Source organism: Microtus oregoni, unplaced genomic scaffold (genome assembly GCF_018167655.1).
Source record: "Microtus oregoni isolate MIOR12 unplaced genomic scaffold, Mior012 000071F_ref0000514, whole genome shotgun sequence".
In the NCBI taxonomy this organism is placed as follows: Eukaryota; Metazoa; Chordata; class Mammalia; order Rodentia; family Cricetidae; genus Microtus; species Microtus oregoni.
In genome coordinates this window covers 5,796,837-5,813,781 of record NW_024543978.1, presented here as the reverse complement: position 1 = coordinate 5,813,781, position 16,945 = coordinate 5,796,837, and the positions used below count along the sequence as shown (strand labels likewise).

General features: G+C 48.1%; 1 protein-coding gene across 1 annotated transcript; it reads left to right on the top strand.

Moving 5' to 3' along the window:
- Rae1 (ribonucleic acid export 1) lies at positions 1–16,354 on the top strand. Its single transcript, XM_041641749.1, has 12 exons — positions 1–116; positions 1,615–1,709; positions 2,324–2,428; positions 4,385–4,477; positions 8,336–8,422; positions 9,205–9,291; positions 9,392–9,463; positions 10,482–10,589; positions 13,108–13,214; positions 13,291–13,366; positions 13,969–14,163; positions 15,944–16,354. The coding sequence occupies exons 2-12, from the start codon at positions 1,620–1,622 to the stop codon at positions 16,028–16,030; spliced, it is 1,107 nt and encodes a 368-aa protein (XP_041497683.1). The 5' UTR covers positions 1–116; positions 1,615–1,619; the 3' UTR covers positions 16,031–16,354.
- The last annotated feature ends 591 nt before the right edge of the window (positions 16,355–16,945 follow it).

Here is a 16,945-nt window from a genome sequence, read left to right as displayed (position 1 = left end):
GTGGCTCGTGGCGCGTGCGCGGTGCTTCTGTGGTAACGGGGCTGTTTCCCCTGGATTGAGGCGACTCGGGCATCTGGGGTCTGCTGGCGGCGCCCCTCAGACTCCCGTCAGAGCAGGTACGTGGCTTCGCGCCCCGCCGCGTGCGCAACCCTTGGACTGTCGCGTGTCTCGACCCGGTCCCCGCCGGCCGCGTGGGGAAGATGAAGCCGGCCGGCTGCGCCCCTCTCTGCAGCGGCCCGGGTGCGCTCCCCTCGGCCGACCCTTGCGGCGTGTGCGCCGCCTAGGCCGCGGAGGTGGGGAGAGGGTGAGGGCGACCCGGCGGGTGGCGGGTGTGCCGGGGGCGTGCTCCGACGGGAGGGGCGCGGCCGACACGGCGGGCGTGGGTGCGCACTTGGGAGGTGGAGGCCCGGAGTTCGAGACCATCCTGAGCTAACAGTGGGTTCCCAGCCAGCCCGAGCTGCGTGAGACCTTGTTCCAAAAAGCCCAACCAGACACCTCTTGGTGTCTGGGCCGGAGAGAAGGCTCTGCCGTTCTTCGGAGGTCGGGCAGCTCACAGCCCTCTTCTGGCCTCCGTGGACACTGCACTCGCGTGCACACACCCACACAACGGTTTAAAAATACAACGAATCTTAAAGTAACTTGTAGAGTAGAGGAGCTTGCCATTTCAAGCACCGTGACTGAGGTGATCTGGTTTCATAACTCCAGGAAGCAGGGATTAATGTTTCTGGTTTAAAGGTGGAAAATAATTAATTCCCGTTGCCGAGGCACAGCTGTGCAAGCGGGAAAGCTGTGAGTCAGTCCATCTCTACAAGCACGGGCAGGTTTGCAGTCGTCTCCGTAGTCGCTTTCTTAGATGTGAATGTGCCAACCCTGCCACTCACCTGTTGTCTATTGCAAAGCCAGCAGAACTCAAATGTGTTCCCAAAATTCCTTGCTGTTTCCCCTTTCTGTGTTTTAAGAAGCAACCGGCATTGATGGTGTGTTAGCTTCCCTTTGGAAAGGTGGCTGATTTGGTAGACTTCTGGGTGTAAGTTTTTGCCAGTTAGTAACAGTTTGAAGTGTTATGTAAGTAAATGTGAGTCTTCAGGAGTTACAGTGTTCAGATGGTTTCCTTGGAAACGATGCTGTTTATCGCATTCAGCATGTGCTAGACCGTGCAAATGGTTTCCTTTAAACAGGTTCTCTCATAGACTAGGCTGTCTTCAGGCTTGCTGTTAGTTAGGGATGGCCTGATTCTCCTGACGCTACTTCCCAGGTGCTGAGATTACATGTGCCATCTCACCTGGCTGACCCCAATCTATTTCTGCATTATTTATTTATATGCGTGTGGGCATGCATGCCACAGTCCACATGTGTGGTCTGATTCTGGGGCTCAGACTCCAGTTTTCTCCAGGCTTGTACCCAACGTCTTGTTAACCGCCTGAGCCATCTCGCTGGCCACTGCTGCATAATTTAGTGTGGCTCCTTTTATAAGAAGACATTCTGCTTGTTGCGTGTTTAAATCTCTACTGAAGAGCAAGGCCTGGCTTAGTATGAGAGTGCTCAGCCGTCTGCGATGTGCTCTGTTACCTAAGAAGGGCCTGTCCTCAACATCTTCCACTTTGTGTTTTACAGCCAACATGAGTCTGTTTGGATCAGCCTCTGGATTTGGGACTGGTGGGACCAGCATGTTTGGGAGCACAACCACAGATAATCACAACCCAATGAAGGTATCCTCAAAGGTCTTGCAGAAAGAGTCAGGCCATGTGTTCTGTACTGCTGACAGCTGGGGAGGCAGAGAGAAGTCAGGTGAAGGGGGGGTCTCTATCTGGCCTAGCAGTCGCCTGTGGACTGAAGCTCAAAGCGCATCCTGTGCAGAATTAGTGTCCTGTCCTCACTTGGAGCTCACCTTAACTGTCCAGTCCACCCGCAAAAGCCAAAGCTTCCTGGGCCAGCTGAGAACTGCAGCAGATGTAGACCTAAACCGGAGCCATCTCACCAGCTACTTCTGCATAACGAGTGTGGATCTTGGAGCAGTCCTGGAGAATGGGCACTGTTCTCTCTGCACAGCTGGAAAGTGAGGGCTCGGCCGTCAGCGCCCCCCCCCCCCCCTTGTGCAGATGCTGTCTTTGTGCCTTTCACTTAGCATGTTTTTGAGCCAGCAGCTCTAGTATTTTCCCTGACCTGTTTGTCATTCTAGTTTTTGATCAAAGTGAGGAACAGTCAGATCTAGCTAGCTCTCGGGGCTAGGAGATACCAGCTCAAGGTGTTGGGTGATTAGCGAGAAAGGAAGCTACCTTACAGTGATGATGTGTGCATTTTAACTCTGACATTCCCTCCCCAGGACATCGAAGTAACATCTTCTCCTGATGACAGCATTGGTTGTCTGTCCTTCAGCCCACCGACCTTACCAGGGAATTTCCTTATTGCTGGTTCGTGGGCTAATGATGTAAGTGCCCCTGAGGCAACTGCCGTGTAGTAAGTGTAGCCGGCCTTTCAGCTCCATTCTGTCTGTGAGTCGAGGCTAAAGCTTTTGTGTGGCCCTTTCTGAGACATGGTGTAGAAGCTGTGCACCTTTCTGAGTGGCAACACCACAGCCAGCTACTGCTGCAAGGTGCCCCTTTCCTGATCAACTGCACTATATGCTACTTGTTTGAGTTTTTTTCTGTTATTGTTGTTTTATTTGGTTTTGTTTTTGAGACAGGGTTTCTCTATGTAGCCTTGGCTGTCCTAGAACTTGCTCTGTAGACCAGACTGGCCTCAGACCCAGAAATCTGCCTGGCTTTATATTGTCTGTTAAGAACCTTTCTCGGCATCCAGCAAATGTTCTTTTGGTAGACTTTAAATAACGGCACATTCTCCATAGACTGTTGTTAGCTACTTAGTACACTAAGCTCGGTGAGGGCATGAAGGGAATTGAGAACCGGGGTGGAAACGGGCATAGGTGTCGGGAGACTCCACACAACAGTGACCCGGACCATCCTGCTACACTAGCGATCACAAGAAATGTCTGTGGTAGACTCCTTTTCCTATCTGATTAGTAAGAGTAAGCATCTTTGGGTGGTAGTACGAGGGTCAGCTGGAGCCTGAAGTACCAGACTAGTCTAATTAGTAAGAATAAGCATCTTTGGGTGGTAGTACGAGGGACACTGGAGCCTGAAGTACCAGACTAGTCTAATTAGTAAGAATAAGCATCTTTGGGTGGTAGTACGAGGGACACTGGAGCCTGAAGTACCAGACTAGTCTAATTAGTAAGAATAAGCATCTTTGGGTGGTAGTACGAGGGACACTGGAGCCTGAAGTACTGCTTGTTGCAGGCTAGCCGCAGCAGCTCTTCACAGGTCTACTTAAGACCTTGTCCTGTGAACTCTGTAGCTGAACTCGAGGGACTCCTGATAATGCCCTTCACACCCCAGAGTTAGAGACTGTGCGCTCATGTCTGTGCTTCAGGACAACGGCTTCATGTGGATGCCTGTGAAACCGGGACACAGATCTGCACAGCTAAGCTTGGCGCCCTCAGGACCAGGGCTGCAGCTCTAGAAGCAGAGCGCCCACCTGGGGTGTCTGAGGCCCTGCGATACCATTCCCGATACCGCAGAGAACCCAAGCTTAAGGGCCTCACTTAGGTAAGACCTGGCACTGCTGGATAGGACACCAGACGTGGCTACATAGGTAGGCCCTGTCTTCAGAAGGGTTTGGGGAAAGATTCCAGGTGAACTGCAGCAGTGCGGATGCAGGGAGGACGGAAAGGCGGACAAGCTTGCTTTACTCATTTCACCTGCTGCTTTAAAGGCTTAGGCTTAGAAAACAGGTTTGTTGGCACACTTCCGTTAGCCTAGCCCCTGGAAGGTGGAACAGGAGATCACAAGTTCAGGGCCATCCTCAGCTTCAGAGTGAGTTCAAAGCCAGCATGGGCTATGTGAGAGACCCTTCCTCAAAAAAAAAAAAAAAAAAAAAAACCAAGTTAGAAGTACGTTCAAAGATGGGCAGGGTAAGAGTCCCGGCGAGGAAGACTGCAGCTGCAGAAGTGCAGAGGCCTTGAGTCAAATGCAAACAGAACTTAACTAGTTCTCTCTGGTGGAATTTACTTTCTCATCACAGTTAGAAAATCTGCAAAATGCATAGCTTTAACAAGAAAATGATACAGGAAGCATTACAGAAGAAAGATGAATGCTTTTTCAGGCCTGGGTGACTGATGAGCAAGCAGCTTAGCTGCAGTGTTGGGTGTGAGCAGTATACCCTTTGTATGTCTCTGGCTCAGCAGTAGGAAGTAAGCTGCTTGCTTATCCATTTTACTTTTGAAGTCAGATAACTGGATTGATAGAAGAAGCCTGCAGTAAACTGTACTAGGTGGGTGCACATCAGACACCAGAAACTGCCCTGATCTCATTCATCTGTCCTACAGGTTCGCTGCTGGGAAGTGCAAGACAGCGGGCAGACCATTCCGAAAGCCCAGCAGATGCACACCGGGCCAGTGCTTGACGTCTGCTGGAGTGATGTATGTCTAGCTTCCTTCTCTATTACTGTGACAGAATACCATGACCAAGGCAGCTTCTGAAAGGAAGCGTTTAGCTAAACTTATGGTTGTAGAGGAGTAGGGTCCATGATGGCAGAGCAAAGGCCTGTGCGACAGGAACAGCTGAGAGGGCAACAAGATCAAAGGTGCGTCCCCGGCACCCCGGCCGCCTGGCTAGCTTATGCCCCGAAATAACAACACACAAACTGTATTCTTTTAAACACTGTTTGGCCCATTAACTCTAGCCCTTACAGGCTAATTCTCATATCCCAATCAACCCATCTCTAATAATCTGTGTAGCATCAGTCTTACCGGGAAAGATTCTAGCCTATGTCCATCCTGGGTCTGAGCTTCATGTGTCTGCCTCAGAGAGCAGAGCTATCACGTCTGCCCCGGAGAGGGGAGCATGGCGTCTCTGAGCTCACTTCCTCTTCCTCCCAGCATTCTGTTCTGTTTACTCCTCCCACCTATGTTTTAACCTATGGAGCCAAGCAGTTTCTTTATTACTTAACCAATGACCTTGCTCCATCATTTCCCCTTTTTCTGTTTAAACAAAAAAGAAGGCTTTAACTTTAACATAGCAAAATTACATATAACAAAACAGTTATCAAGTAAAAATTACAATATTTATATCTATTTTATCTTTATCATAACTAAGGAAAACTATAACTATAACTAACTATTCAACTCCATCAAAGACTCCAGAAAGATACAATATTACCTAAGCAAACAAGAAATAAGTAACTTTCAAACTCTAGAAATGACAGAGACATCTCGCTGCCTGTACAGTCACCCGAAGTTCCTCTGTACCGTTGGGGCATCCATCTTCGGCCTACAGGCCCATAGTTTCCAGCAGACATTTCCACAAAGCAGGAAATTTCAAAGGCAGTTCAGTCACTATCTGTTGTGTCCTGCAGAATGTCTCGCAGACTCATGAATCAGGAACCCTGAAAGATCATCTCACCTTTAGGCAAGTTCAGTAGTCCTCTCTCTGCGGGTTCTCTGTGTCCAGTTTATGCAATAGTCCAGGCAAGAGCAGTTTCTTGCCCAAATGGCTATCAAACTCCATAAGGGTCCTCTTCGATGCCCATCTTCTTCTTGAAGTAGATTGGTGCTGCCAGGAGCAGAGTGTCTCATTGTCATGAAAAACCCTAAGTTATTAAAACATTTAAAATGCCATATTCTATAATCTTTGAAAGATATAAAGAATGCCTATCTAATATATATCTATGTACATCTAGAAAATCTTAACTAACATGACTACAAACTTGACTATTATGATTATCTATTAACAACCTATATATATATTACATTTTTACATAAACTACACAATCACAATACCTTAATCAAGAGCAGAAATACACATACATATAACAAAATTGACCTTAAATTTATATCACTAAAGCAAAATCCATATCAATGCAAATTATTCATACCTATATCATATCCCCCTTTAAATGTAAAAGAACATTTATAAACAATATTTGGGAATATGGGTGCAGTTTTTTCTCTCCAAACTGCTTCCTGCTGAATGGGGGCACTGTTATTTAGGTATTTCAGGGTATAACCTGTGTGCTAGTTTCATCTCAGTCAATTGAGTGAAGTAATTTTTTGAAGGCATTCACAGCAACCTTCAGGAGAACGTGGTCTATCATACCACATTGGGATGGAAGCAATCCACAGACTCTCACTCTCTGTGAAAACAAAATAAGAAACTCCTTTCCAAAGCATCATGTCCTTAGATCCAAATTTCAAAGTCAAGGCATTTTCAAAATATCTATGTTGGATTAGTTCAGCAGCATTTATAAACAAATATCTTTTAGCAGCTGTTGCTCTTTCCTCAGCATTCAAGCAATTCAAAGAGAGCATAATAGCATACAGTATCAAAATTCTCTGTGTATTTTCCATCTTTGTGCGCTTTATTTTAACCTCTATTTTGTTTATTTTTACTTTTATTTTTTGCTTTTTGAGACAGGTTTTCTGTATCTTTGACCTGGAATAACTCTGTAGACCAGGCTGTCCTTGAACTCTCAGAGATCCACCTGTCTCTGCCTCCCAGGCATTCGGGATTAAAGGTGTGCAACCACACCTTGAAGTCACAAAGGTCAATCTCCCTCTGCCTCCCAAGTGTTGGGACTAAAGGTGTGTACTACCACACCCAACAACTCTCTTCCTTTTTTTTTTTTTTTACTTTAAGAACTTCAACTTGTAGCCTGCATATATTTTTAACACACAGTAAACCATTTAGAAATTTTGTCTTTGAATCTCTCTTTACCTGTATATCTCTCTTTTTCTGACCACACAAGCCTTTAAATTACTGAGCAATATGGTCTTGATCTGCAGGTAGGAGGAAGAAACACTGAGAATGGCTTGAATCTCGAAATGCGAGAGCCCATGGGGCCATTCTCACTCAGACCACAGTGTCTCACAGTGCAGTCCTGACTGGCACAGAACTCAGGTCTGTGTGTTCAACTTTCTGAGCCCCTAATGTCTCAGCAAAGATTTAGCCTTTTGTAACAGAATGCTTAAGGCCAGAAGTGTCTTGGTTTCCAAAGCTTTTGAATTTAGTAGGCAGTGAGCTGTGGTAGCACTCAAGGATCAGAGCCTGTCCTAAGGAGGGAGCATCTTTTCTCTTTCTGGGCATGTGCATGCTGGAAGACCTCTCTGACAGGTGGGCCCAGCCTGAGGTTCTAAGGCTTTTTGTTTTGTTTTTTTGGGAGACAGAGTATTTCCGTAGACCAGGATGGCATTGAACCCAGGATCCACCATCCTCTACCTCTGCATAGTGCTGGGATTAAAGGAGTGCCCCACCACCATCATCCAGCTGTCATTATTATTATTATTATTGTTATTATTATCAATGTGTGTTATGGCTTGAATGTGAAGTGACCTACACAGGTTCTTAGTTTTAATTTGTGGCTATGGGTGTTTTGCCTGCATTACTATGTGTCTGCATTATTTTGAAGGCTGTGGGATCATTTGGACACGGGGTTTAGATAGCGAATGTGAGCTGTAGAGGCAGAGCTAGATCCCTGTAGATCACCTGGGGATGCCCTGAGGTGTGACCAGTGAGGACCCCAGGTGTTGTGCCTCCGCTGCTGAGAGCCTCTGAAGTAAAAGAAATCCTTCTGCTCAAATGTTCTGGTCAGGTTCGCTGTGGCAGGGGAAAGGACTTGATTGTGTCGTTTCTTGAAGCTTTGAGTCTCTAGATACGCAGTGAGCTTAAGCTGGTTTTGCTTTTGTTCATATTTGTAGTGTATTTGTGTGTGTGTGTGTGTGTTTTGCTTTTGTTCATATTTGTAGTGTATTTGTGTGTGTGTGTGTGTGTGTGTGTGGTGGTGGTGGTGGTGGTGGTGGTGTTGGTGGTGGTGGTGTTCTTCCCACTGTGCGGGTCAAGTCAGTCTCAGCAGTGACCTTTATCCGTTGAGTATGTTGCTAGCCAACACTTAGTTTTCATTTTGTAGCTTTCAAAGCCATTTGGTTTCTTTTTGTTTGTTTGTTTTTTCAAGACAGGGTTTCTCTGTGTAACAACTTTGGCTGTCTTGGAACTCACTCTTTAGACCAGGCTGGCTCAAACTCGCATAGATCCACCTGCCTCTGCCTCCCAAGTGCTGGGATTAAAGGTGTGCACCACCACCATCAGGCACTACTTGATTGCTTCTGCGTGATCTCTTAGTAGTCAGTTTCCAGTTGTGTGTGTTTCTTAAAAGACTAGCTTGCTGTGTGCTAGCCCTTAAGTCATTGGATAATACAGTGCAGAGCAAACATGTGACCCAGCTCTTGGGTGTTGTGGATACTTAACTTTTGCTCAGCGAGCAGACTGCCTCTGTTTTATTTTAGGATGGGAGCAAAGTATTCACAGCATCGTGTGATAAAACAGCCAAGATGTGGGACCTGAACAGCAACCAGGCCATTCAGATAGCACAGGTGAGAAGCCTTTGTGGGTGGACTCGGGAGACAGCACTGAACAGTTTGGTGTAGTGGCACTGGAGAACTTAGTAGCACACACATAGCGTGTTTGTAAGCACCCTCATTTGTACTGGCATTTCACAGAGCACTTTGCCACGAGTTTCCCATGGACACATGAGTCAGTGATGATAAATCTGTAAAAAGGCAAGTGTAGCATTCCAGCGCCCGAGTGTGACTTGCCCCGTCATTGTTCGCCTGTCATTCATCAGTGTCGGTTGAGTGCCTGCCATGTGCCAGCCAGTGTCGTCGCGGTTAGGAGGACACCCATGTACCTGTGGAGCATCTGTCAGCTGAGGGGCAGCAGGCTGGGTCTCAGTGTGAAAACTAAGAAGAGAAGTAGATAAGGGACCGCCAGAGGACACTCAGTAGAGAAGGGACCCCAGAGGACACTCTAGTTGAAGGACAGGGAGGACTTCTGGCATGGTTTTCGTCGCACCTGAACTGAAGGCATAGCCTCCTAATCGATGAATCTTAGTAAAGAAATCAGCAGCATAGGAGCATTTCCCACTAGATATTTCTGAATAGCTTCCTAGGACGGGCCTTACTGTCACCATTAATTATGTGTGAAGGGTAAGCTTGCGTTAGGACAGAATATGGGAAAGCAATGACATGCCCTTTGACTTTGTTGTTACTGTTGACTATAACCCAATATTTTGATTAAGTTAGTTCCTTTGAAGTTCCACAACTAGAGCTGTTAACACTGGTTGTTCAAGGGTCTCCCTGGTTTTGTCTTTCAAAAGCACGATGCTCCTGTTAAGACAATACATTGGATCAAAGCCCCGAACTACAGCTGTGTGATGACAGGAAGCTGGGATAAGACCCTGAAGGTATGCTGTGTGGCTGACGGGTTGTGCACCATGAAGGTGGTGTCAGTCTCTACAGACGCCATCCTCATCAGTCTCTTACCGTTCCCTTCTTTGCTTTCAGTTTTGGGATACCCGGTCATCAAATCCTATGATGGTCTTGCAACTCCCTGAACGCTGTTACTGTGCAGACGTGGTAAGTGAAGCATCTCACTTTCTTTCCCACAGCTGAGCAAGTGCACCTCTCTGTGGCCTCCTGCCGTTTGTCGGTGATTAAACCCTCCAACTTCAGCAGATTGCTAGTAGACGTTTGAGGCTGCCTTTGTCCTGCAGTACTGAGTGCTGAGGTTTGGACGTTTTCGTTTTATTGTCTTTTGGGCTGGAGATGAAAGCCCTGTACTGCTAGTGATTTGTTTGAGCTCTAGCCTCCTGTCCTCCGTCGTGTGGGGAGACAGCAGGGCATGATGGTAGTAGAATGTGAGGAACCTGTGTGTAGTTCTGATTTCTGAGTAGAATAGAAACTGAAGTGCTTTCTCTATGTCTTTCCTTTAAGTCTCAGAATTTTGTTAATAGCTACCCAGGTCATTCCACAGTGAGGAGATCCATCTCAGAAGTGCTCAGTGTGGACTGATGTTCGCAGACTGTATGTAGAAACATACATAACTGGGCATGTTTGCCCGTGATTGTAATCCCAGTTCTCAAGGCAGAGGCAAGATAATAACTATGGGTTCTAGGCCAGTCTGATCTACAGCTGGAGGTTCAGGCTAGCAAGGTCCACATAGTGAGACCCTGTCTTAAAAAGAAACACCTGGTACTCAAAGACGGAAGGAAAATGCTGAAGTACAGGCCATTACCATATGAAGGGGTGGAGATGACCACCCATTCTCACTGGGACCTCAGAATACTGTTTGTGTCCACATATTATAGTCTAAAAACTCTAAAGGACAAGGTAACAAAGGCCTGAGACTATAGTGCTCAGGATGCGCCAGTAGAAGATGGGGTCCAAGATACCAGCCTGTGCTGTGTAGCAAAACCCAGAGTATCCCCACCACCCAGAGTAAAACAAACATGTGTGACTGTTGTGCTTGCGGGTGTGTTCTCTGTGTCTTCACAAACACATGGAAGCCACTGGATTATTAAACTTGGTGAACCATTAGAATTTTGTGACTGAAATGTTGTCTTCATGTCAAGTGTGTATCTCTTTTTGTCCTTAGATATACCCGATGGCCGTGGTGGCCACTGCAGAGAGAGGCCTGATTGTCTACCAGTTAGAGAATCAGCCTTCTGAGTTCAGGAGGATAGAGTCTCCACTGAAACACCAGGTGGGCCAGAGATCATTAAGAATCATACAGTTAGCACCTGCTGCATGCAAGATGTGGCTCATGTGTGAGACATGGTTATACAGTGCCTGATTTGACACACTTGTCGATATGTTCAGAGGAAGAAACGTTCCGTGGACATAAGCACTTACCATCCATGACTGAGTCAGACTTCCGTGTCCTCCACAGATTTCCCCCAAGTGGCTTAGTGCTCCCGAGTGCTCCCAGCTCAGCCCTACCCTGGCTGCAGGACTGCAAGGCCTTCCTGCTTCCCTGCCCTAGATTTCCTCCCAGCCTGTGTCTCAGCAAATGGGATCAGTTTGCACTCAGAGAAGAGAAGAGGGCTGAACATCCTCGCCTTCTTCCTGCAGTGTCTGCCTGCACATGCAGCTTCCCTGCTAGGTGCTGCCCAGCTTCTCTGGAGGAGGGTTCCATGGCAAGCCCTCGTGCCCTGCAGCCTTTGCAGGGACTAAGACGTCTCTCTAGCGTTCACTGAAGTGTGCCTTAGTCTGCTTCATTCTGGGAAGCAGGCCTCCTTGCCTCTTCAGAACCGTCTATGATCCTTTCCTTTCACGGTTCAGAGGCTTCCTCCCCATACCTCCCTTCTTCTCCCATTTTCCACTAAGCCCTGTGCCTGTGGCTTCACTGAAAGCATTTGGTGTAAGTCCCTGTGGCATCGCCATCAAGAGTTCCCATGGGCACTGATAGCGTTACCTCCAAAACACTTCGCCCTCATACTCCAGGTCACTCCTCAGTCACCTTTCGTTCCTTTTCCTTCTCAACCTCCAGGCTTCCCCAGTTCTTTTCTCGCTCTTCGTACAATCCCAAGTCTGCCTAGCAGTTATGTAAAACTTTATCCCACTGATCTTTACAGTGCTTGCTTGGATGTGACACAAAAAAACTTAGGCAAGAAATAAATAACCAGTGGGACATCAGACCAGCTTCTGCATAGGAAGGAAGTTACCAGTAACAAAAAGCCTACAGGGAACAGGGACTAGTGAGGAGTCTGTATTGCTAAGTGCATTTTAAAGGGTATAAAAAACTTGTGGCAAAACTAATGACCCAATTAAAAACTTCTCCAAAGAAAACGACCTGGCCAGCAGGTATATGAGAAGGCAGTCATTATTTCTACTTATCCCAGGAGAGCCCTGAGACAGCACTGATATGGGGGTGGGGGGAGTCAGAAGGCAGGGCCTTAAATTGTGCCATGGAGACAGGTGGTGGTGGTGCACGCCTTTAATCCTAGCAGTCAGGAGGCAGAGGTGGGGGAGGGGGGATCTCTGAGTTCAAGGCCAGCCTGCTCTACAAAGCAAGTATCCAGACAGCCAAGAATGTTAAACACAGAAATCCTGTCTCAAACCCCACCCATCACCCCTCACCCCTGGAAAAAAAAGAAAGGAAGAAATGGTGCCGTGGTCGAGAACAGTTGCAGCACAATACTGAAGACCTGAATTCAGATCCCAGCACTCATGTAGCAAGATGGGCCTGGGCTAATGTATGCTGTAACCTCAGTGCTGAGGGAGCCGGAGATGGGGGCCAGAAAGACTGCCTAACATACAGAAAGTGAGGGGACACTTGACACCCTCCTCTGGTTTCTATGCGTTTACTCACGTGCCTGTATACATACACTGTGTGTGTGTGTACGTGTACGCCCACAAGAATTACAAATTAACTAAGATAGATAGCAAGTGTTGGTGAGGTTGTGGTGAAAGCTCTTGCCCCATGGCAGTGGCCTGAAGTGCCTGAGGCTCTAGGACACAGCCAAGTAGAAATACTGTGAGCTTCTAAGAAGGATATCAGTCCAAGTGGTGGTGACGCACTCCTTTAATTTCAGCACTCAGGAGGCAGAGGCAGGTGGATCTCTGAGTTCACGGCCAGCCTGGTCTACAGAGCCAGTTCCAGGATGATCAAGGCTATACAGAGAAACCCTATTTCAAAAAAACAAAGATGTTGAAGAGATGCTCATTCTAGTATAGTAGTCTTGTGATAGCCAAGTGAGTGGGTACTTGCCCCTTAAAAGAAGTAAGCTTGTCACTGCACAGTGGATGGACTTGGGGGCTGCTCTAGTAACTATAGTAAGCCAATACAGGACAACAGAGTCTAGCTGAGTCCCCATACTTGTGATAACCAAAATACTGGCTTGGTCTATGTACCTGTCCGGGGTTCCTTGTAAGAGGGCTCACTGTTGCACTGCTTCCTGGGGTAGGGAAACAGGACAGACATTGGGTGTCTGACCTGAGGGTGCCTGCTGATCAAAGTGAGACGTGCTCTGAGCGCAGCCCAGTGCTGGCCTGTGGGCTTGGAGTGCTGTGCTGAGTAGGGCAGCTGCAGTTGTACACAGATGGTCCTGGGGCTGGGAGGAAGGCTAGAGAGGAGCACTTTCTGGGGAGACAGAAATACTTTCATATTAGATATGGTTTTGGTTCTTCTAAAACCTAAAAATGTATAACATGTATGTTCATATTAACTAATATTTACTTACATGGTGTTAATGGTCCTTCCCCTTTTATTTTAACCATAGCATCGATGTGTGGCTATTTTTAAAGACAAACAGAACAAGCCGACAGGTTTTGCTCTGGGAAGTATTGAGGGCAGAGTTGCTATTCACTACATCAACCCTCCGAATCCGTAAGTGACACTCACTGCCTGGCATGTTCTTTCCAACTGGTTCTGAAAGGAAGCTGAGATGTCCTTTGCTTTTCAGGGCCAAAGATAACTTCACCTTCAAATGCCATCGATCCAACGGCACCAACACTTCAGCTCCTCAAGACATCTACGCAGTACGTTCCAGCAGTACTTCATCATGAGGGGAAACCTCTGGAACCAGGCTTGGAGCTGGCTGTCCAAGTGCACTGGGACCAGAAGTCATAGAAGAGCCTGTGTTTGTGTTTGCAGACTTCAGTGTTCCTTTACAAACCTGTTGACTGGCTCTCTTCTAGATGTGCTTGGGATAAGAGCTTGTGCACAGGGGCATTGGCATTTTCTGCTTTGTGGGTATTCACAGACAGTTTCTACACCTAGTAGAATTTTAGCATTTAGACAGTGGAGTGTGTGGACTTGGAGCCATAACTCAGACCTCCCTGTAGAGTGTCTGTTGGAGAACATGCCTCCAGTTCATTCTGCATGGTTGTTCAAGAAATTTGTTTGCTAAAAGAAATCACACACGTTTTCCTATGTTGCTGCTTCATGCGGCCAGTGGGTACAAATGTGAGTTCCTATCTGGGGAGCTCCTGAGACAGGTTTAATTCTGAGCTGCCAGTTGCCATGGGCAGCCTGGCTAAGGAGTGCTATGTGCCCATGTGTTTGGTTTCCTGACTTTGGCAGGCAGCTCTGTTGGCAGCAACCTGCTTCTGCTTCTCACTGTGCTTATCAACCTTTGCAGGTGAATGGAATTGCCTTCCATCCTGTTCATGGCACCCTTGCTACTGTGGGGTCTGATGGCAGGTTCAGCTTCTGGGACAAAGATGCCAGGACCAAACTAAAGACTTCGGAACAGTTAGATCAGCCCATAGCAGCTTGCTGCTTCAATCACAACGGAAATATATTTGCCTATGCTTCCAGCTATGACTGGTCCAAGGTGAGAACTTCCAAGCCAGTTCTGGGGCCAAAGACCTGAATTTGAATTGTAGATTCCTCTCGGGACTTGTATGCCCTTGTATGGGGGTGGTGTGGGCGGGACACTAGCAGCCTGACTCCCAGTGTGGGGTTTAGTGTCATCTTCAGTCCAGTCTTTGTACAATGGGAATTGTTTTGCTAGGGAGATCCATCATGAGCTCCTCTCTGTTCTTGGACCCAAAACATGGGCATGCTGGGGAGGTGGGGGCGGTCACCGAAGTGTTGCTCTGGTGGCATTGGTTGGTTTACCCAGGGAGAGTAAGGAGCTGGCAGGGTTCTGGCTGCATCTTGAGGCATTGCAGACAGTGGAGTGTGTGGACTTGGAGCCGTAACTCAGACCTCCCTGTAGAGTGTCTGTTGGAGGACATGCCTCCAGTTCATTCTGCATGGTTGCCATTTCTCTGCCCTTTGCTATATGGTGGCTTTACCTCTCACCCTTGCTTCTGATGGGGTCCCATCTGTTTCAACTTTTGTTGCTTCCTTCCTGCCCTATACAAGTTCCTGCTCCATTTCTCTACACTGTTCTCTCCCAGCCTTGGAGAACCTGCTCAGCACCCTCTAAGCATGTGCAGCTGGAACACTGCGATGGACTCAGTCTCGGGTCAGCTCTGGAAGCCTCCTCTCTGTTTGCTCGCTCCTTTAGCTCTGCTTCCCACAGCTGTTTAAGGCCTCCTTCAGAGGCTGTTCCTGCCACCTTGCCAGTCTTCTTCCTCCAGTTAGGGGCAGCCTTGGGTTCTATAGGTGTTGCAATCCTGAGGCCCCAGTCTGCACAGCTACTGCCTCCTGGCTCCCCATTTCTCTTTAGCATGTTCCCAGGCTTAGCCAGGAAAGCACCTTCATGGCAGCTAATAATTGCAGCTCCACTTCTAGGGCATCTGCTGCCCTTTCCTGCCCACTGCGGGCATGTGGTGAACATATGTTCAAATGTGCATGGCCACACACATAAACAACAACAACCCCCCTGCTCACACTACAGATACAGATGTATCACTCGGGAGGCTGAGGCAAAGGATCACAAACGTGAAGCAGGCTGTGTATATAGCTCAGTAGCCGGTGCTTGCTTGGCATTGTGGCAAGACCCTGGTTTAGTCCCCATCGCCACCAAAGAAAAGTCTTGTTTGGAAAAGTAAGGAAGGCCTGCATTCTAACATGAGCCTCAGAGACTTAGACCGTAACCCGGAAGATGAGAAAGCTCCCTCTGAGTGCTTAAAAGATGGAAGCCACAGCCGAGTACCTTAATCCCAGCACTGGGGTGGCAGATGCAGGCGAGCGCTACTGAGCTCCAGACCAGCCTGGTCTACATAAGCGAGGTGCAGAGAGGGGCTTTGCCTTTACCCACTGATGCCCCTGGACCTCTGCTCTCCTGGGAGCTGTCCCCTCTGTGGAATAGATCCTCTCCCACAGAGTATCTTGGGTGAGTTTGGCCCTCTGTGGACCCTGGTCAGGGCTAATGCTGAGCCTGGAGTCCTGAGCAGCTGTCTTGGCAGTGAAGTCATAGAGTAAAGGCCCAGTACCCAGAAGACTGTAGGAAAAGGCCACCCTTAGCAGGACACTGGCAGCCAGGCCCTGGCTTTCTGACTTCAGAGGGTAGAGGTTTTGTATAGCATAGACTGTTGATGTCTCTGTTCTCACTCAACTCTGCCTTCTTAGAGCAGGGCTCGCTGTGGGTTCTGCTCTAATGCTTGTTTAATACCTTGTTGCCTTTAATACTAAGGTCATTTGGGATTTTTTTCCTTCTTTAGGGACATGAGTTTTATAATCCTCAAAAGAAAAATTACATTTTCCTGCGTAATGCGGCTGAAGAACTAAAGCCACGGAACAAGAAGTAGAGAAGTAGTGGCTTGAAGCTGGGGCTCTTGGAGTTTGCTGTCCACAACACATCATCTCTGCCCGAGCTCGGGCCCAGCTATCCTGGCTGTGGCTCTCCACCATGGAGGACTGATGTTCTTGTTTAGCGGTCAGCCCAGCATCTGGCGGCTTGCCTTCTCTCCATTCCGCTCTCTGCTGCAGTGCCCCATAACTCTAAGGGAACTGAGGTTCTCACTGCAGCCCCATTTGTTGGACTTTGTGTCGTCCAGCGGCGTGTATTTGACATTGTCGGGTGTGAACTGTTGAAGAGCCCTGTACTGTGTTTTATAATAAAATATTTTGAAGATGACCTACTGATTCCCTTCTTCCCTCTCCTCTTTCCCTGATCCTTAGGAAATAGCCATCCCTGCTTCAGTGCTGAGGGAAGGTGCTGTGTTATGGGAGAGCAGTCGCCTTTCCCAGCACTGGGGGGGCTTCCGTAGCTCTCTTTTATCCCACAAAAACGGGAGACAGTGGATCGGATCAGAAAGCCAACAGAGGCCATGAGAAGCTATGAAACCAGAAGAGAACATTGGTCTGGAGCCTGTGGGAAGCACCAGGATGGCACTGGCTGGCCAAGGAATGAGGGCTTTGTCTGGAGGTGCCACAGCCTTTTTCAGGGAGACCCTTGGCCTCCAGGATGGCGGGAGGATAAAGGGTAATGCTTTAAGTTCCTGGGTGTGTGACGACTGGCAACAACAGCCACAGGAACTTCTTGCACACAGGCCCATGGACGTGGTGGGAGAAAGGCCTTGCCTTCCCCAGCCGGAGCCCAGTGACCCAGGATCATCGTGTGTGAATTACTCTGAGCCGCACCTGTGCCTTGGACTATATACATAACAGCTGGACTTGGTGACTGACCCTCCACACTGCAGCATTGTGTAGCCTCCAGTTGG

Excerpts from the sequence above, each read along its gene's own strand:
- Rae1 (XM_041641749.1), top strand. The coding sequence starts at position 1,620 with ATGAGTCTGTTTGGATCAGCCTCTGGATTTGGGACTGGTGGGACCAGC. Across the intron at positions 10,590-13,107 it reads AGTCTCCACTGAAACACCAG|CATCGATGTGTGGCTATTTT; the intron begins GTGGGCCAGAGA and ends TTTTAACCATAG. Across the intron at positions 13,215-13,290 it reads TACATCAACCCTCCGAATCC|GGCCAAAGATAACTTCACCT; the intron begins GTAAGTGACACT and ends TTTGCTTTTCAG.